At 43.7% G+C, this 22,500-nt stretch overlaps 1 protein-coding gene across 2 annotated transcripts in view; it reads left to right on the top strand.

Moving 5' to 3' along the window:
- strbp (spermatid perinuclear RNA binding protein) overlaps positions 1-22,500 on the top strand; it is a 141,910-nt gene that overhangs the window by 66,741 nt on the left and 52,669 nt on the right. For both annotated transcript variants that reach the window (XM_084324535.1, XM_084324534.1), the window contains exons 4-5: positions 1,737-1,980; positions 21,916-22,043. In XM_084324535.1, the coding sequence (XP_084180661.1) occupies positions 1,737-1,980; positions 21,916-22,043 (372 nt within the window). The remainder of the gene's footprint in view (positions 1-1,736; positions 1,981-21,915; positions 22,044-22,500) is intronic.

Raw genomic sequence — 22,500 nt, 5'->3', positions numbered from 1 at the left:
TTGTTTTAACTTTTTTTTTAACTTTTTACTAACTTGAGTTTTTTTATTTTACAAGACACTTTTAAGTTTAAGTCAAGCACTTTCATATATGTTATGTTTACGTTTAAGTCAAGCACTTTCATATATATTATGTTGTCTGTGCAATAAATTATTTTATTGAAAAAATAAAAATCGTATGAGAGAATCGTGATCTCAATTCTTAGAGAGAAAATCGTGATTCACATTTGAGCAAGAATCGTGCAGCGCTGTGCTGGGATATGTGTGTGTGTGTGTGTGTGTGTGTGTGTGTGTGTGTGTGTGTGTGTGTGTGTGTGTGTGTGTGTGTGTGTGTGTGTGTGTGTGTGTGTGTGTGTGCTGGGATATGAGTGTGTGTGTGTGTGCTGGGATATGAGTGTGATTGTGTGTGCGTGTGTGTGTGTGTGCTGGGATATTACTGTGTGTGTGTGTGTGTGTGTGTGTGTGCTGGATATGAGTGTGTGTGTGTGTGTGTGTGTGTGTGTGTGGGCTGGGATATGAGTGTGATTGTGTGTGTGTAGGGCTGCACGATTAATCGGGGGGGATATCGCAATCTCGATTCATAGACCTATGCTATCTCATTTAAAAATTATGACGATTCTTTTTTATGATTTGTTTTAACTTTTTTTTTAACTTTTTACTAACTTGAGTTTTTTTATTTTACAAGACACTTTTAAGTTTAAGTCAAGCACTTTCATATATGTTATGTTTACGTTTAAGTCAAGCACTTTCATATATATTATGTTGTCTGTGCAATAAATTATTTTATTGAAAAAATAAAAATCGTATGAGAGAATCGTGATCTCAATTCTTAGAGAGAAAATCGTGATTCACATTTGAGCAAGAATCGTGCAGCGCTGTGCTGGGATATGTGTGTGTGTGTGTGTGTGTGTGTGTGTGTGTGTGTGTGTGTGTGTGTGTGTGTGTGTGTGTGTGTGTGTGTGTGTGTGTGTGTGTGTGTGTGTGTGTGTGTGTGTGTGTGTGTGTGTGTGTGTGTGTGTGTGTGTGTGTGTGTGTGTGTGTGTGTGTGTGTGTGTGTGTGTGTGTGTGTGTGTGTGTGTGTGTGTGTGTGTGTGTGTGTGTGTGTGCTGGGATATGAGTGTGATTGTGTGTGTGAGAGAAAGACTCAAACTTGTGATGTGATCAGGTATAAAGTCTTGAGCTGCTCCATAGACAATGGATTGCAGAACACACAGAATGTTTGTTTGCGTCTTTAATTAAACCTAAATTAGCTTTGTTCTATTGTTGCTGCATTTACTATTCACCATTCTGAATGCATCCGTCTTCCTGCGTAATGTGTCACATGCAAACCATACATGCTCTGTACACTTTATTTGAGTTAATTTACTAGATTCAGAGAGACACTCCCATTGGCTTTACCACAAACATACTGTATAGACCAGTCATTAGAAGGCAGAAGAGTGATCTCATACACCCACTGATAAAATAAAGGTTAGTGTTATGACCTTTAAAGAATGATTTGTAAATATAAATCGGATTATATTATATATTATTGTATTATAGAATATGTATTATATGTTATAAATATAATATGATAATATAAAATATACAATTTAGATGGTCAAATATATTGAAATATATTGAAAGTGTATCTTCAAAGTCGAGTCCTCAGAATCTGTATGGACAGTGATATAAAGTGGTATAAATTCATCTGTACTTGACCCTTGACCCCTGCCTGTGTGTGTCTGACTCCCTGGCAGAAGCAGACGGAGGAGAAGTTTGAGGTGTCGAGCTCCGTTCCCGAGGCGGCTATCTTGGTTCGCACCACCACAGAGCCCAAACTCACTCTGAAGATCACCCTCACCTCCCCGGCCATGAGAGAAGAGGAGGACGAGGAAGATGATGAAGAGGAGGAGGAGGAGGAGGAGGAGGGAGAGGAGGAGGAGGTGAAGGAGAAGGAGGAGAAGGAGAAGGAGGAGAAGGTGGAGGAAGAGGGTGGACAAGGTAGGAATAAAGAGAGAGAGAATGAAAGATAGATAGACTCCTACATTGAAAATGACACAGAAATATGCATGGATGGAATACATAAAAAGACACACACACATACACATACACACACACACATACTTACAAAGTCCCAGTCAAGCAGTATAGAATACATGAATTGCCCAATTATCATAACAGAAATATGAAGAAAGAGGAAGGGCTCTCTCTTTCACTCTTTCTTTCACTCTCTTTTACTAGCCGTGTTTCCATCCAATTGTAAAGTGAATTTTAAGCAACATTTTGAAATGTCTCAAAAATAGAATGCTTATTAGGTGCGTTTCCATCAGTTGGGTTGAGGTGAATAAATTATCTGGCAGTTTTTGTCAACATTATAATGAACATTGTAAGATTCTGATCAAACTGGCCAGTATCACGTCTTCGTCTGTTTGGCCCTCCATCCAATTCCTCTGCGTTGTGTACTTTTAATGGTCCTGACGTCTCCGATACTGGTAGATAAGATCCTTATCTCCCCCGTTAGTGCAATCCATAAACCATAATAATTCTCCACTTCCGTAATAATTCGACACTTCGACAACGTGAAATACCTTACAAGAAAAAGCGTGGTTTTATTGCTATAAACAGAAACCTCAGCTCAGATGTTAACAGATGTTATTGTCCTGGAAGAGTATTCTAATGATCTTTCGGTGTGTTCAGATTATCCTTTTGTTATTCAGTCCAATAGTGTTCAGGCCTGTTCGTTAGCCTAACCCTCCTCGCGTTAGCCGAAGCTACTGTAATGATGATGTGGCATTCTCCCTTCCCCCCCCCCCTCCGTGGTGGAGGAGGAAGAGTCTCTCCTGGTTCCTTCCCTCCCAGTCTCAGTCAGATTCTAGTCTGCCTTACACCCGGAAACACCGTCCGACTTATAGATGTTCGTCGTCGCAACGACGGCCCCGCCTTCTGGTTGTCATGCGACGTGTTGTCATGACAACTGCATAACCTTTAACACTAATAAACTCACGTTTCATTAAGATGAACCTCTCTCCCTCCTGTCCTGGGAGACAGTACACTCTAATCTCAGATGTTCTTCTAAGGAATTCATAACAAAACCCTCGCTGACGCGGCCTGTGCCTGTGAAACCACTGGTTCCACCACCGTTCTATCACCGTCTCCTGCTTCCATGCACATTTCGATCTACCATTTTAGCTGTGGTCATCTCTCCCCAATCTATACATCACATACATTGAAAAAGCACCGTTTTCTCTCAATCCCCCCTTGATTCTTATCACCCCTCAGAATCATAAGACTACTTGGTTTTTCAATTAATTATACACAAAAATAGACTCATAACAATTAGGGCCCCGCCGTCTGCTGTTTTCCTTTTGTTTTCCATTACCCGCATCACACCCAAACCAGAAAGGATAAACAACGGTCATGGAGGAGAGAGAGAGAGAGAGACAGAGAAAAACACAGATTGCAACTTTTCAGACGACACACCTAAACCCTTCGGCCCCCCTATTCGGTACCCCACGTCCAAATCAGAGCGCTCCCTTCCCTCTCTTACAGTACACCTCCCATCTCGGGCCGGTCCCGTCTTCTAGGGCAAGGGCCCCTTTCAGTGACGGCTCCTTTCCTGAGCTGGTCCCCCTCCCAGGGCGCGGTCCCCTAGGCAAAAGTGTCTCCCCTGGTCTGCTACTGCTCAGTGTCTCTGGCTGTCCTCTCCACATCTGCTCCTCCACCGCCGCCGTCTCCTCCCTCGTCGTGGATCATCTGTGGACCAGGCTGCGGTGCCTGGCCCCTGCGGCTTCCTCCTCCTCCAGTCTGTCTCCTGGCCATCTCCATCGCTGTCGGTGTCATTCCCCCCTTGAAAGCAGAAACACAACACCGGCAGTCTTTCTGTACACTCGACCCTGTGTTTTCTATTAGTCTACCGTGGCTTTGGGCCTGCAGCTCGTTCTCTATATATTTTTTTTCCTCTGCAAGCCCCTGCCATGGCCACGCCCTTTCAGACTGTTGGACGGTGTGAGTGTCCTACAGCCCATGGCGCTATTTGTTCTCTATTAGTCCCCCACCTTCTCAACACCCATATCTAATCCTACAGGGCTGTTCCCTGTTTTGTTGTCTTCCGGCGTGACACCAGCAGCTAAACGATACCCACTCGGCGCTCTACGTTTGTCCCACGGTTGACCCCCAGCGCGCGCCAGTTCTTTCTGGTGACGTGTCCCCTCAAGACTCTGCCTATTTATTAGGTGTGAGAAGGCCCCACTGGAGATCGAACTCCCTCTTATTTCATAATTAAACTTATTTAATTAACCTGTATATCGATCTTATTATTATGATAATAACATACAACCGAGCATCGCTCTAACATACAACAGAGCAGGTTGGTTCCCTGCTCCTAACTCACATACGTACTCGTACTATCATCTAACATACAACAGAGCTGTCCGTCGCCCTATACCCTACGGGGCTGTCTACCGTCGCCCTGGAGCTGTCACCGTTGCTCTATACCCTACAGGGCTGTCTACCGTCGCCCTGGAGCTGTCACCGTCGCTCTATACCCTACGGGGCTGTCTACCATCGCCCTGGAGCTGTCACCGTCGCTCTATACCCTACGGGGCTGTCTACCGTCGCCCTGGAGCTGTCACCGTCGCTCTATACCCTACGGGGCTGTCTACCGTCGCCCTGGAGCTGTCACGTCGCTCTATATACCCTACGGGGCTGTCTACCGTCGCCCTGGAGCTGTCCCGTCGCTCTATATACCACACTTTGAGTTCCTTTACAAAGTTCTCACATACACCACCGTGTATACACACAAGCAGTTGGTAATTTTGAAAAAATTCAACTCCTTAATTAACTTAAACTCTACATATTCGCCTATGGGTAATGGAAACTCCCCAGCACTACCCCCCCCCCCTCCGCAATTAAACTCCTTAATTGAATTAAACTCTAAATATTCCCCTATGGGTAATGGAAACTCCCCAGCACTACCCCCCCCCCCCCCCTCCGCAATTAAACTCCTTAATTGAATTAAACTCTAAATATTCCCCTATGGGTAATGGAAACTCCCCAGCACTACCCCCCCCCCCCCCCCCCCCTCCGCCACTAGGTGGCGACCTACTCCTCCATTTGCCTGTATTATCCCACTGCCCCCCTAGATGGCGGCCAAAACTCAGTCTAGAGGATTGTAGGTGACGTGTCACTTCCTGATTCTAAACCCCTCGTGGCTCTGCGGCCATTTTGACTCGGTGCAAATGGCTACTCTCTCAACAAACGGCCGCTGCCCTTCCTTCCAAGGCCTGAAAACACAGCTGTTTTTCCTCTCTTTCCTATCCATTATCAGGGGACGCTTTCTCAGACTAATACTCTTGCCTGATCGGACATAATACACACTGGTACAATCTCCTTTCGACTTTCCTTCTGTTATGAAAACAGTCCCGCCATAACAATTTTTCGATCTGATTCAAGCGCCCCCCCCCCCCCCTTTCCTCATCTCGCATTTACCCTCCTTAAACCAAAACTGTGCAGCCTGCCTCATTTGCTTTTCATTCTCTGTAGATAACACCCTCGATTTTCACCATGGCTCTCTGCTCATATTATTACAGCTGGCATTCTCTCTCTGTGTCAAACTAGAAATGTTTACGTTTACGGATTCACTATCTGTTCGTTTTTATTTGGCTATAAAAGATCAAAACAACCGTGTGCACAGTGAACTCACATTTTTGATCGGAGCACTGTTTCCCCTACAGCGCTGGTTCGCCTCCTGACCGCTCGACTCGCCGCTCTCTCCCAGGGCTGGCCGGCCTTGCTTCGATCATGATTCTCCCACACATTGATGACTGTTGTCCACTGTCGCCCCATTATTGAAAAAGTCTTTATCCGTTGTTCTTATCTCTTGCAAATCCGGCTGTCATCAACAACCAACTGTTCCCGTTGTTTTAATCTCTTGCAAATCCGGGTCCCAACGGCATCAACTGTAAGATTCTGATCAAACTGGCCAGTATCACGTCTTCGTCTGTTTGGCCCTCCATCCAATTCCTCTGCGTTGTGTACTTTTAATGGTCCTGACGTCTCCGATACTGGTAGATAAGATCCTTATCTCCCCCGTTAGTGCAATCCATAAACCATAATAATTCTCCACTTCCGTAATAATTCGACACTTCGACAACGTGAAATACCTTACAAGAAAAAGCGTGGTTTTATTGCTATAAACAGAAACCTCAGCTCAGATGTTAACAGATGTTATTGTCCTGGAAGAGTATTCTAATGATCTTTCGGTGTGTTCAGATTATCCTTTTGTTATTCAGTCCAATAGTGTTCAGGCCTGTTCGTTAGCCTAACCCTCCTCGCGTTAGCCGAAGCTACTGTAATGATGATGTGGCATTCTCCCTTCCCCCCCCCCTCCGTGGTGGAGGAGGAAGAGTCTCTCCTGGTTCCTTCCCTCCCAGTCTCAGTCAGATTCTAGTCTGCCTTACACCCGGAAACACCGTCCGACTTATAGATGTTCGTCGTCGCAACGACGGCCCCGCCTTCTGGTTGTCATGCGACGTGTTGTCATGACAACTGCATAACCTTTAACACTAATAAACTCACGTTTCATTAAGATGAACCTCTCTCCCTCCTGTCCTGGGAGACAGTACACTCTAATCTCAGATGTTCTTCTAAGGAATTCATAACAAAACCCTCGCTGACGCGGCCTGTGCCTGTGAAACCACTGGTTCCACCACCGTTCTATCACCGTCTCCTGCTTCCATGCACATTTCGATCTACCATTTTAGCTGTGGTCATCTCTCCCCAATCTATACATCACATACATTGAAAAAGCACCGTTTTCTCTCAACATGTTAGATTTTCTCCATTATGTGTTACTGCCATCTCCCCAGCAGCAGCAGCACATTTGACAGTTCTGGGGAAGTTGTGGTGAAGACTTTTGCTGCATCATTTCAGAAAGTTTAAACCTGGTTAAGAATGCTTGTGCAATAGAATCGGACCAAACAGCTGACCAGTCACCTAAGACTTTATCCTATACGTAATTTTTTCCAAAGAGCACCTCAAGTGAGCATCAGAACTTTTTAGTGTAATTGAGGACATTTGGTTGATCAAGCTCGTCTAATGCAATACTTCAAAATCCACATAAAAATATGATGACGGCTACTGTCTATTTCTCTCTTTCTCCTCACACAGACTCTCTCCTCACACACACTCCTTACACACACACACACACACACACACACACACACACACACACACACACACACACTCACACACACACATACAGTACTCTCCTCACTACTCTCTCTCTCTCTACTCTACTCTCTCTACTTACTCTCTTGCTCTCGCTCTCTCTCTCTAGCTTAGTGTTAAACATCTTCCTACATGGTAGTGTGACCCAGGATAACAGGATAAGAGTGATGTGGTGCTTCTCCTCCTCTGTAGAAACACAGGTTGACAGCATAGATAAAAGAAGATAAGACCACTTTATTTCGGTCTACCCACTCTGACTCAGCAAAAATGCTCTCTACATACAAACCGAGATAAAAGGACTGAATAGAAAGGCCAACAGTTATTTGCCCACATTAGTCATTACACTACACTGTCATACAGTTTCTCACATGTACATACAGTCATTTTATCAGGCCCATAATACAATTATATTTTATGTGAGCAAGCTATTGTTTGTGTCTCAGTGTACACAGTGTACTATATTCGACTCTATAAACCAGTGTACTATACATTACTCTATAAACCAGTGTACTATATTCAGCTCTATAAGAGTACATTGGAAACTTTGGACCCACATACACACATAGCCTGGTGTTAAATGTGAACTGTGATTGAACGGACGTTAGGTTTATTGGGTCTTTAGAAAAGCGAGCACATGACCAGAAGGTCGCTGATTCAATTCTCCGGACTGGTAGGAAACATCTGGGTCCCCTCCAATACCCACAAGGTATTTCACCTTCAAATGCTCCCAGCACAGGTTGGTGACTGCTCCACATAACTAGCATGGGTTAAAGGGGACATGCATTATAAATGGCTTTTTTCAGTGTTTAGCATTGTATTATAGTAATAGGAGTTTCTTTAATAGTTGTCATACAGAAGTACAGAATACTTTCATACAAAATGCTTCTTACTGTTACGCTCCAGAGACTGTGCTAGACAAGATAGTATCAAATAACATAGTATAGCATGTAATTTAGAAGAAGAAAATGAGGTCACAGTGTTCGGTATAGACATATGTACAATGTTCTGAGTTACCATATAATATACAATACTATGCAGTGTACTAATGTACAGTACTATCTAGTGCAAAGCAGGAGTTAGTATCAATGGGTCTGTGTCTCTAAATACCATATTGGCGGATTGCTCTCATTCAGTTCAGACAATTTCCTCCTCCAGTTAATTAGGTCATTCTAATTTGACTCGCAAGGTGACGTAACTCGGCGCTGGTGGAGCTGATTGTGATCTGATTGGCTCTGTGGTTGTAGCGCATAGTGTAACCCGACACTTACTCAAACGGGGTTTGACAGAGAGAGAGAGAGAGAGAGAGAGAGAGAGAGAGAGAGAGAGAGAGAGGGAGAAACAGATAGAGAGAGAGGCTCATATGCTGTCTTTCTCTGAGCGATCTCTCCTCAGCTGTCTGCCCCTGCTTAGTTTACACACCCTCGCGACAGAGCACACATACTGTACACACATGCGCGTGGCGCTGTCGTCTCTCTGTCTCTCTCTCTCCCCCTCTATCTCTCTCTCTCTCTCTCTCTCTCTCGAGTCGGGAGCATAACTAACGCCCCGTCTATGGCTGTAGCGCACAGTGAAACCCAACACTTCCTCAAACGGGAGAGGGAGAGAGAGAGAGAGAGAGAAGGGGACCTGTCTTATCTCACACACGCAGCTTTGTTTACACAGTGCTCCGTGTGTGTCTCTCTCTCTCTCTCTCTCTCTCTCTCTCTCTCTCTCTCTCTCTCTCTCTGTCTGCCACTCGCAGACTGTGTGGCTGACTGTCACTCAAAGTGCTTATGGGCGGAGCCAGGCCAACACAGCCTGAAATCCGAAGTGAGAAAGATTTGGCTTTTGAGTACTTGATTAGAAATATAAAACAATGCATTTTTTTTTAATAAAACCTTACGGAGGTGTTCCATAGAACAATTCACAGGAATTGTGTAAAGTTGCCCAAATAGTGCTAGGAATAGCAATGCATGTCCCCTTTAATACAGAGACAAATTCCTGATACATGTGAAAATGTATTTGCTAATAAAGATATTCTATTCCATTCTATACTATTCTATAGGAAAAGCCATGGATATGAGGACAATAAAATACCCTCTTACCTTGCTCCATTCCAATTAATTCATTAATTGGATTTTCAATAGTTCAGTTAGGGCCCATTCGTGGACTAATTAACCTATAATTAACCTAGTTTTCCATTCCTATATAGGAATAAATTAGAACACCCTGCTTCACCCTAAATGTGTATTAGGGAACAGGGGTTGAATCCATTCACAGCTGCAGAACAAATTTGGTGTTAGGTTGGATTACTTGTGCGTGTGTGCACACATATGCACGTATGTGCGTGTGCTTGCCTGTGTCAGAAGAGAGGATCCAATTGGTTATTTTACAACTGGTTAATTTAATTCATGGTGGTGATGGAGATAATGAGAAGAAATAGAAGGAAGACATAGAAAGTGAATAGGGTAATAACGATGAGAATCATTCTCTGAACTAGCATTACGGTTGTCACTTCACAAATCAAGTTCCAACAAATCCCAAAGTAAAGTATTTTTTTAATTATATTCTATTCTAGCATTGCTAGAAGGTCTTAACCAGAATTAAAAGCCAAAGCCCATGCATTGTCTATGGAGCAGCCCCAGATTACATCACTGATTATAGGGTTATCTCTCTCTGATTTCTATCTTTAGGAGAGAGTGGTGCATGTTCAAAAACAGCTGAACTGACCTGGGGCCCAGGAAGAACATGTGTGAAGTTTTTAAATGGGTGACATTTCCCTTTAATGTCGGACCAGGCTCAATCGATCCATCGATTTTACAATAAAATGTGCCGGCCCTGGCAGGAGCTGAGCCTCGGCACAGTTTCAACAGCCCAGTGTCAACAGGGTATTAAATGTCCTCGAGAACATTAATCTCTAGTTCCAATCTTCTCTGTCCACCCCCTGTCAGTGTGTGGGGTGCCTCCCACCCCAGCCCAGGTGTGGGGGCTGCCGCTAATTGGTTGTGGGAGATGGGAGTTAGGAGGGGGAGGGGTGGTGGCAGGCTGGATAAATTGATAGGCGACCAGTAACAAGCCACCCATCCATCATGACACTCGACAGTGAGGCCTGAGCAAGGGATGAGAGACGACAGGGAGGTTAGCCGTACATCAACCGCCACATGGAGGGAGGGGAGATAGGGAGGGAGATAGGGAGGGGGAGAGGGAGGGAGAGAGAGAGAGAGAGAGAGAGATCACTTGTATTTGTTATCACTTAGGGGTAGGGATGGGTATCGTTAGGATTTTATCGATACTACTACTCTTATCGATACTGCTTAACGGTTCGGTACTTTATCGATACTCTTATCGGTTCTTTTTGGTTCTTTTTTTGCAAGAAAAAAAGACAATTAATTAAGAACAGAATCAACATTGCTTTATTATTTATAAATACAACTTTATAAATAAGTATTATAAATAAATATAATTTCTTCAGCAACAGCAGCAGCAATGTTCTTTTATATAACTTTATAAATAAATATAATAAATTAATATAATTTCTTCAGCAACAGCAGCAACAATGTTTTAAATGTGTCTGACTCTGAATTATAGACTTTTTATAATAAACAACAAATGCAAAAGGCTAACAGAACTGTGACACTGGTTCACCCTATCCTCTGTCATCCTTCCTCTAGCTGCTAGGGATAAAGGACTTTGGGTGGTGGAGGGAGGTAGAGGGAGGATGTGGTGGCCCTGGGCTCACTGGCCTGGGACATAGTGGCTGACGCCTCAGCTTGACGATCTATAAAAAGTTTAGATTGTAGTATTTGTAGCTAAACAATTGTTTTGTTTATTAGCCTATTTGTAATAATTCGTTATTAGCCTAGGCAACTCCGTATCTTGGCTTACGGTTACGGCTGCAGTGGATGCAGATGGAACACTGCGCGCAAGGCAGTCGAATACGCGCATTTCTGCACACTAATATCATGTTTTGCCAACAGATGTTTTGATAAATTGATTTGCTCGTATTGCCACCCTTACTGGCAAATGTTTTGTTGCACTTGTGGCAACGTGCATTGTCGGCATTGACCCTTGTAAAGTATATCCATACTTTAGAACGCTTCGCTCTATCCGCCATGATCACGACTCAGTGCATGCAGAGCTGCTGTCTGTGTGCAGAGCGCTATAGCACGGGGCGTCGGGGACTTTCATTAAGGAGTACCCGTATGTAGTACCCGGATGTCTATGTGTAGCACTAGCAAGCGACTCGCGAGGAGTGTGTGTAATAATTGACTCGCTGGCTGCGGCTCGCTTCTCGTGCAGAGACAGAGAGGATCGTTCGCAACTTTTAAATAATAATAATAATAATAATAATTTCTCTAGAGTATCGATAGCAGTACCGAGGACGTCAGAGCTTATAAATACTCCGGTATTTTCTAATATAGTACCGGTTCCCGTTTAAAACCGGGGTCCGGGGGGCATCCCTACTTAGGGGAAAGAACAGGAGCACACATAGGCACACGCATATGTTACGACACAGACACAATGGAATGAAACAGTAAAGTATCTGTCAATTAAGTGCAGACTTTCAGCTTTTATTTGAGGGCTTTTATATCCAAATCAGGTGAACAGTGTAGGAATTACAACAGTTTACATGTGCAGCCCCCTTTTTAAGGGACCAAAAGTAATTGGACGAACTAACAATCATAAATCAAATTGTCACTTTTAATACTTGGTTGCAAATCCTTTTTGTCACTGACAGCCTGACATCTGGAACCAGATGCTGGGTTTCGCAACTGTCTTCAGTTCCTGCTTGTTCTTGGGGCATTTTTCCTTCAGTTTTGTCTTCAGCAAGTGAATTGCATGCTCAATTGGATTCAGGTCAGGTGATTGACTTAGCCATTGCATAACATTCCATTTATTTGCCTTAAAAAATTCTTTGGTTGCTTTCACAGTATGCTTCAGGTCATCGTCCATCTGCACTGTGAAGCACTGTCCAATGAGTTCTGAAGCATTTGGCTGAATATGAGCACATAATATTTTCAGAATTCATCCTGCTGCTTTTCTCAGCAGTCACATCATCAATAAATACAAGGGAACCAGTTCCAGCCATTACATGCCCGGGCCATATCACTACCACCACCATGCTTCACTGATGAGGCGTTATGCTTTGGATCATGAGCAGTTCCTTTCCTTCTCCATATTCTTCTCTTCCCATCATTATGGTATACGTTTATCTTTGTCTCATCTGTCCATAGGATGTTGTTCAAGAACTGTACAGGCTTTTTTAGATGTTTTTCTGGCAAAATTCTAATCTGGTTGTCCTGTTTCTGAGGTTCACCAATGGTTTTCTTGAGAGAGAGAGAGAGAGAGAGAGAGAGAGAGAAAGAGAGAGAGAGAGAGAGAGAGAGAGAGAGAGAGAGAGAGAGAGAGGGTTTTCTTCACCAGGGACATAATTATTCTGTCATCCACCACAGTTGTTTTCCGTGGTCTTCTGTGTGTTTTGGTGTTGCTGAGCTCACCAGTGTGTTCTTTCTTTTTAACCCTTTCACTGCCACACAACAAAGGTTAACCCTTTCACTACCACACTTAACCTATCTCTACACGTTGCCGTTTCTCGCCTGTACACGCTACTATTTCGAAATCACATCTATATTATCGGTATTATGTTTCATCATGAATGCATGAAAGGGTGGGGGGGGGTAGTTTTTTGATGCTTTGATCGTCACCAACGGCACACGTTGTGGAGTAATGTTACACACATATATTGTGATCGAAGTGAAGTTATGCTTGGATCAACACAGGATTGATATCATATAGCCCTTACCTTCACTAGGATGTACCCCAAAAAGAATATTCCAATTATCTGATTGCGAGTCCCAGTATTGGTGTCGATCGTGTCGCCAACATAATCAGCCACACATCATGCACCGGGAGCAATTCACGCTTCTCAATCCGACCGTTATAACCGCCCCCCTTGCCCGACCAATAGAAATCCGACCGGAGGCTTTTGATCGACGCACAGGCCAAGATATAATGTTTCAAAGGGTGCTCGATACTGCCACCTGGGTGGATGCGGCCGGTATTGCACTTTGGTATTCTCAGGATGATTCCCCATGTTAACCCCGATGTCTGTGTGCCTGTAATGAATGGAAATATCAAATAAAATAAATAACGATTAGGCCTGCCACGATAACACATTTTGCTGGGCGATTAATTGCCCCCGAAAATATCGCGATAAGCGATATTATTGCGACCGGTTAGAGAATTTTTTTTTGAGAAATTTATTTCCCAAAACTTTTATTTTGAAGCCCACCGCTCCGTCTTTTCCTGTGTTTTAGACTTTTATTTTGAAGCCCACCGACCGGACCGGAAGTATTGTTGTGATTATCAGGTACTTTGGGTACCAGAAAAGTCACGTGAAACACTGCAGACCACTGATTGGTCAGAATAGAGACGCGTCTCTAGGATTTCATAATCATTATGTTTGCAGCAGGCACAAGTGCAATAAACAAAGGATACAGTCACTGTGTATTCTGCCTCATTTATTGATTAAACAAAACCGACATCAACACAATTTGCCACCGAGCGGAGAGTTTAGTCTCGCAAAAAGATCGCTGACTTTTTAAGGCTTGTTGTTAGGTTAGGTGCTAATGTTGTGCTAGCGTTTTAGCATGGCTATCGTACATAGCGTGATCAATATAACTCGCTATTGATTGTTTGTATGAGTAACGTTAATGCTAGTAGAATAGACACAACGTGAGGTAATCACCATCCATTTTAAACCGGTTATTACCTAATGCTAACGTTAGCAAATAGACGCGACTGGTAACGTTACAGCTTGTTAGCCTAATGCTAACGTTAACGTTAGCATAGACAGCCTAGCTAACGTTAACGCTTGTAGAATAGACACAATGAGAGGTAACGTTATCGTTAGCAGAATAGACACAACGAGGGTCTCGTTAATGTTGTTATTGATTGATTGAAAACTGTGTTTACTCTGTTTGTATGAGTAACGTTAATGCTAGTAGAATAGACACAATGAGGGGTAACGTTAGCCCCACGGAGCTCCTGTGCTGTGCTCTGTAGTAAAGCCAGCGGCCCGCCTCCCAACACGGACAGTGACTGACAAGGGGCACTGGGTCCGCCTCATTAAAACAAACGCGCAAATAGCAATTAATCGCGCCCGTCAAAATCATTGCATTCATTTTAATTATCGCGGCAATTAATCGATTTATTGCTTATCGCGGCAGGCCTAATAACGATGAAAATCCGACTATACTCGGGTCTGGCGCTGAACGGTCGGCGAGATAACCCGACTATCATCGGGTCCGGCGCTGATTGAGTTAAGACACGACAGGAGTCCGCACAATAGATAGAAGAAAAACATTGTCTTGCATTTCTTAGATAGAAAAATATATGCAAGTATAAACTAGGGCTGACCCATATTAGTCGACTAATCGGTCGAAAGGAGCCGTAGTCGACTGGCCAACCTCTTAGTAAAAAAAAAATTATAATAATATATATTTATATATAAAAAAAATTTAAGATTTTGTATCATTCTTTCCAAAAGAAAAGAGGCCTAGAAGCGTGGCTAACGCTAATGGCATGCATACCAGAGGCTAACTGCCTACGAAAACAGGCACAGAGGCACTGAAAGAGCATTTCACCCATCTAATGAACACACTAGACTAGACAAATATCAAGATGTATCCATCAGTGGACCAATTGCATGCTTTTGCAGAGGACAAGAAGCCTTCAGTCGACTCCTTCAGACATTAAGCACCCCCCACAGCCCAAATGGAATGATAAAAAAAATAAAGAAAAATAAAGAAATTCAATATTATACTTATTGTAAATTTTTTTGTCGACCAATAGTCGACTAACGGCAAATTTTGGCCAATCATAGTCAACCATCCAAATCCTTAGTCGGGGACAGCCCTAGTATAAACACACACACGGCTTAAGTGTGCTTCTCAGGCACATGAAATAACTCACACAGCAATGTGCACATATGGACACACACGCACGCACACCACAGTCGTATTTCGCCCCTGACGGGTCAAGGGACCTGTCCCCGGTGACAAACAACCTAATATCACAGCCAGACCTTCAAGTGGTTAGAAGGAACTGGTTGGAAGTCATCAACTACCAATGGGGAGGAAGCAATCAGTGACAATCTGTCTGCCGGTTGGGCAGAACACATGTCTAGCAGAACAGCTTGATTACATTACAGACACATGACAAACACATTTCAGATGCTATATTTCAACCCAAATACATTAAAACATGTGAGATTCTACACACACACACACACACACACACACACACACACACACACACACACACACACACACACACAAAGCATTAATAGCAGCATGTTTAGCATGCAAGGACATATTAACACACACACACACACATATGGAATAGTCTCAAATAAACACGGGGGGAGAGAGAGATAAATAAAACTTAAAGCTATCCATCCTAGGTATTGCCATGCCTCTTGTGTTCCATTAGGATGCAGCAGGCATCAATAAGCATACACACACGCACACAGGCCTCCTTGACCTCAAATGAAGCAATCAATACTGGCCTCTTACTAGATGTCAGCCGATCAATACATTGATTACATAATTATGCAGGGTAATTTTATTCCAAATCAATGTCCATGTGAAGCACTTACCGGCATTTATGTTGTACTTTGAACAAGATTAAATATATAAGGTGAAACAAACTATTGAATATCTGAGTTTCTTGTAGTGGCTGGGTAGTGTAGAGGTCTTCTAAGCACTGGAGCAGCTGGGTAGTGTAGAGGTCTAAGCACTGGAGCGGCTGGGTAGTGTAGAGGTCTAAGCACTGGAGCGGCTGGGTAGTGTAGAGGTCTAAGCACTGGAGCGGCTGGGTAGTGTAGAGGTCTAAGCACTGGAGCGGCTGGGTAGTGTAGAGGTCTAAGCACTGGAGCGGCTGGGTAGTGTAGAGGTCTAAGCACTGGAGCGGCTGGGTAGTGTAGAGGTCTAAGCACTGGAGCGGCTGGGTAGTGTAGAGGTCTAAGCACTGGAGCGGCTAGGTAGTGTAGAGGTCTAAACACTGGAGCGGCTGGGTAGTGTAGAGGTCTAAACACTGGAGAGAGAGAGATAAAGATAAAGGAAAGGCTGAAAAGATGTAATGAACAGAGAAGGCTTTTAGATCAAGAAAGACAGAGAGGGAGAGATGTTGTAACTAGTGGTGCACGATATCAGCCGCCGATATAATATCGGCCGATATGGTAATTTTTTTACACATCGGTATCGTTCCAATGTCAAAATATAATATCGGCCGCCGATATAATACCAATACTTTTGGCTTTGGCCATTTAAGGCTTACTACTGTACTTTAATGTTTTGAACTGTTGTACAATGTTCACAGAATACAGTGACTTGGTCTCAAGTGAGTTAGATGTCTATTGAGAATACTCAGGGTTGGCTTATCCATAGTGTGAATTCAGGACACACTTGTATCCTTTATAAATACATTTTTTTTTATTAAAATATTTATTTTTATTTAACATGTTTTGGTCTTAAATTGTTTAAAAATATCAGTCATTTCTGAAAATAAATTACAAAAAAATTGATTATCATAAAGTGTTTTCTATATAGATATATCGACATCGGTAAATATCTGTAATGGCCAGAACAGCAATATTAATATCGGTTATCGTTATCGGCCACAATTTTCACATCGGTGCATCACTAGTTGTAACGGAGTGATACATGAACACACAAGACTAGATGCAAGATCAAAATAACAGGCTGAAACACGCTGAATACAGGGATTAATCTCACTGTAAGTGATTGTGTGTGTGTGTGTGTGAGAGAGAGAGAGAGAGAGAGATTTTTTTTCTTCACCAAGGACATAATTATTCTGTCATCCACCACAGTTGTTTTCCGTGGTCTTCTGTGTGTTTTGGTGTTGCTGAGCTCACCAGTGTGTTCTTTCTTTTTAACCCTTTCACTGCCACACGACAAAGGGTTAACCCTTTCACTACCACACTACAGAAGGTTAACCCTTTCACTACCACACTACAGGCGGTTAACCTATCTCTCTGTATGGGTTTGTTTTGATTTTCCAGCCTAATAATGGCTTGCTTCACTGATAGTAGACAGCTCTTTGGACCTCATATTGAGAGTTGACAGCAACAGATTCCAAATGCAACACACTTGAAATTAACTCAATTGTTAATCCTGTCTAATCCCAGAAAATGACGCTATGCAGCAATATGTGCAATTCACTAAACACGTTGCCGTTTCTCGCCTGTACACGCTACTATTTCGAAATCACATCTATATTATCGGTATTATGTTTCATCATGAATGCATGAAAGGGTGGGGGGGGGTAGTTTTTTGATGCTTTGATCGTCACCAACGGCACACGATAGATAAAGTGGGAGGGAATACTGTATATTGAATGTGAGAGACAGACAGACATTGAATGGGGGGGTCAGAGAGAGAGAGGGGGGGGGTCAGAGAGAGAGAGAGAGAGGGGGGGGTCAGAGAGAGAGAGAGAGGGGGGGTCAGAGGAAGAGAGAGAGGGGGGGCAGAGAGAGAGAGAGGGGGGGTCAGAGAGAGAGAGGGGGGGTCAGAGGGAGAGAGAGAGGGGGGGGCAGAGAGAGGGGGGGGTCAGAGAGAGAGAGAGAGAGAGAGAGAGGGGGGGGTCAGAGAGAGAGAGAGAGAGAGAGGGGGGGTCAGAGAGAGAGAGAGAGAGGGGGGGGGTCAGAGAGAGAGGGGGGGGTCAGAGGGAGAGAGAGAGGGGGGGCAGAGAGAGAGAGAGGGGGGGGGCGGTCAGAGAGAGAGAGGAGGGGGGGGGGGTCAGAGGAGAAGACGAGGCAACTCACTCTGTAATGATGCACTAGACGTGCAGCTGGGAGCACTCTGACAAGCCAGCACAAGTATACATACACACACAAACATACACACACAAACATCACACACTTGCGTGCACACAACCCAAAGTATACATACACACAAACATACACACACACAAACATCACACACTTGCGTGCACACAACCCAAAGTATAAATACACACAAATACTTATACACACACAGCAGTATGAGTACGATTTACCAACAAATAAACCCCCCCCCCACACACACACACACACACACACACACACACACACACACACACACACACACACACACACACACACACACAGCAGTATAAGTCAGCCAGCGGAAGACTTATACGGTCATCATGGCCCGACGAGTTCAGATTGTGTGAGATTAATCTCGGCTACCAGCTCCCTTATAAATACACATTAGACACATTTACCATCATCCACTAAACGCACCTCCAGGGATTCAAGTTTCAAGTTTCAAGTTTCTTTAATAGTTGTCATACAGAAGTACAGAATACTTTTGTACAAAATGCTTCTTACTGTTGCGCTCCAGAGACTGTGCATGACAAGATAAGTATGAAATAAAGACATAGTAAAAATTAGAAGTAAAAAAAGAGGTCACAGTGTTCAGTTTAGACATATGTACAATGTTCGTAGACGTAGTTACCATACAATATACAATACTGTGCAGTGTACTAATATACAATACTATATAGTGCAAGGCATAAATGGACGAGGTGCAGTTTAGGTACAATTCACAGTAGGTGTACGAGTTGTAGTGCAAATTGGGATTGGGATTGAGGCTCTCTTTCTTATGGGAGAAGCGACAGAAAATAGTTAGCATTGATTTGTTTTCATAGATGGAGGGGGGCATGGCGGGGCGCTCTTAAGAGTTTCAGAGCTATTATCCACCTACACTAACGTTTACCCAGTCTTTATAGCGGACGGACATATTATGGAAGATGGGTTTTGTCTGGTGTTTGTATGGATTGGGCAGAGATTATTATTTAGACACTGGGGGGGAAATGACAGATATTCCTTGACATTTAGTCAGGGTTTGAAATGTTCACATTAACAAGCTATGCTTGTTAGAAGCAGTGCATTATCTTTGATTAATCAATTAGCTGTGCTTTTTGCAGCCAGGAACACTGCTTACCTAATGCACTGGGTGTGGGGCTCACCCAAAAGCGGTGCAGTCAATACAAGGGAAGAAGTAAATACTTAAAATAAGATTTAGAGTAGTTTCTTTTTTTATTCATTATTTTTTATTTTTTATCTCCCATCCCTCAAATTAGTTGTTATGCCAATTCCCTTCCTGGTCGTTGCACTGCCCTACTGTCTGTCGGTCTGGGGAGGGTATAGACTACCACATGCCTCCTCCGATACATGTGGAGTTGCCAGCCATTTCTTTTCACCTGACAGCGAGGGGTTTCACTGGGAGAACGTAACTTGTGCAGAGGTTCATGCTATCTCTGCTAGATCCCCTCCCTGCTAAACAGGCACTCTGACTGACCAGTAGAAGTTAACGACCAGGACTTATACCCTACCGGCTTCCCACCCGCGAACACTGCCACACTGCCGTGATTTGAACCTGGGTCTCTGCGGTGGTAGACCTTAGACCTCTACACTACCCAGCCACACCAGTACTTAGACCTCTACGCTACGCAGACTCCCCAAGAGTAGTTTCTAGGAAAATTGCTGAAAAGATACATAATATGTCCCCTTTAAATTACGTACTGTAGCTACCTGCTTAAATACAGGTTAAGTAAGGGAGGGTAGGGCTTACCGACCTGAACTAAAGTTAACCCACTTTCTTTTACTGAGAAATAGTATTTAGTCACCTTTGTAAGATAATTCACTGGTAAATCCCCCCTACTAAAAGTAGAGTGGATGCCCTATAAAACCTACCCGGTTAAATAAAGGCAAAATAAATATAATTTATTCTTAATTAAAGAATCTGCAGACTTTTTCCACTATGAATACACAGACTGTTTGATGAGTCAAATCATCGATGATACAGCTGCGCTTGATTCAGCTCATCACACGCCAGGAGGAAGGCGTTTGTACCTCAACGAAAGTAACCTTTTCGAAGTACAACAGCTCTGCCAATCCGTTGTGTCAGCAGGTTTAAATCAAACGCACCCAATGTTTACACCGATCATGAGAATGCTCCCTTCTAGCCTGACACGCCAGACCCATGGAACACTATGCAAGCTGGCTCCCCATTGGGTCTGAACCCATGGAACACTATGCAAGCTGGCTCCCCATTGGGTCTGAACGTGGCACATCAAGAAGTAATGAATAGCTCAACAAAGTAAATTTGTCTTACCATGCTGATGTGTTGGAATTTAATTTGTGACACTGTAATCACATTAAAATACAGGACCAAAATTATTTCTTAGTTTCTCTGCACTAGCCAACAGCTCTCCCCACTGTACACAAGCTACACTTCAAGCCCCTGTACGTACACTGATAAATAATATTTGTTCTGTATTTTAACCCTTTCACTACCACACTATAGAAGGTTAACCCTTTCACTGCCACACTATAGAAGGTTAACCATTTCACTACCACACTACAGACGGTTAACCATCTGTAGTGTGGTAGTGAGAGGTTAACCTTTTGTAGTGTGGTAGTGAAAGGTTAACCTTTTGTAGTGTGGTAGTGAAAGTGTTAACCCTTTGTAATGTGGTAGTGAAAGGGTTCATGTAATCACTGTTCCAGGAATTCATTACGTGATGAGAGACAAGACATAGACACATCACCATGCTAGGTCACATGACTTTATTGACGACTATTTTCATAAGCTACTTCCCGGTGTGCTGCATTCAGATCCAGTGGGAGAGCTAGCTTGCATAGCACTCCATGGGTGTGACATGTCAGGCTAGCGTGCCTTTTCGACCAACCACAGAGCTCTGACTGAGCCCTGCCTCGAGTCCTTCCTCTACTGTGTTTGTGTTAGACTGGGTCAAATCACCTTAGCTTCTCTTTCTTTTCACTGCTACTTTACGAGCGCTTGGTTTAAGAATTCACTCAGGAAGAAACTTGGCAGGGGGCTTGATTACTTTCTCAGCTCCATTTCACCTTGAGGAAATCAAGTGTTCCTAAAGTAATCACAAAGGGGGAAAAAACTATTTTGACTCCTGTCTGGCGCAGAACCCGGGGTCGAAATAAATCAAATCCTTGCCAAATACCCGAGGTGAGTTTGGTTTAGCCTGTCGGGCACAATGCAAAAACGAGTGGATGCACCTCCAAAGTACGCAACCCTCACCCCCGCCTACCTGTGGTGCCGGGCACAATGAACCAAACGGCCCTCGAGTATTTGCTGTTGAGCCTGATGTGGGGGCTCTCCATCCCTGTGAGCTGTCTCCTCCCTCGTCACTCTCCCCTTTCACACATCAAGAAGAGAGGGGTACAATGGGGAACAGGATTATATGGTTAGCCTGATGAACACTTGAGCGTCGTTCCTAAAGCATGTCTTGTAGCCATTACTGATCAGTCAATAGAAACAACACTTTCGAAGTTAAGATAAGTTATTTCCGGTCAATCTTTGCAGTTATCTGGCAATCCTACTTCCTGAAATACCCCCCAAGATCTGTGAAGAGGAGAGAGACAATGGGAGGAGACAACTTCACGGCATGAGAAGCACCTTGTATTTATAAATGTTTGTGTGTATGTACTCGTGTATCCACGCCTGTGAGCTGCACGTGTACAGTCACACACAAAATTCACACACACACACACACACATACACATGCACACCCATGCACATCTGTGTGTGCGTATGTGTGTGGGTATATGTGTGTATATGTGTCTGTGTGTGTGTGTGTGTGTGTGTTTTACGTTCTCTATATTGGGTTGTTGTTGTTTTGTGGCAGTGCTGGGCGCTGCTGAGCAGAGAGTGGAGGCTGTGAGAGAGGAGGAGGAGGAGGAGGATGGGGAGGTGCTGGATAGACACAGATGTCTGTTGGCCCTGGCAGCGCTGCGACACGCCAAATGGTTCCAGGTCGGCGCCCACTCACTTCCTGTCATCTTCCCGATTTCCCAGCCTGGCGCTTGTTGTAGCCTGACGACTCGTCTGAACCCACGCGCCGCTCTCGCCGTTGGCAGAGGGTTGTGCTTGTTGTTACGTCCACACTCTAGTCGTGCCAATCGTTAGTTGTGGAGTCCATGAGCGTCATGGAAGAAAATACCAAATTATATTCGATTGAGAGCAAGGACTCTCATTTTACCTCAATTTAGTTGCTGTTATTGTCACCGTAGACAGATACGGTGAACTTTAAGAAAACATGCCATAATACCAAACATTTCATTAATTTGATTCATATGGCTTAAAAAAAAGCCATTTGTGGACTTAGAATAATGCTCAAATGGCATGAAGGATGACATTTAAAACATTATTCTCAAATGATCCATGAATCAATCCCTCTCAATCGGGTTGTCTAGATTATACTGCAGTCCAT

Source organism: Notolepis coatsorum (assembly GCF_963971535.1).
Source record: "Notolepis coatsorum genome assembly, chromosome: 11".
Taxonomy (NCBI): domain Eukaryota; kingdom Metazoa; phylum Chordata; class Actinopteri; order Aulopiformes; family Paralepididae; genus Notolepis; species Notolepis coatsorum.
The sequence above is the reverse complement of the archived record's forward strand: the minus strand, read 5'-3'. Positions and strand labels throughout refer to the sequence as shown.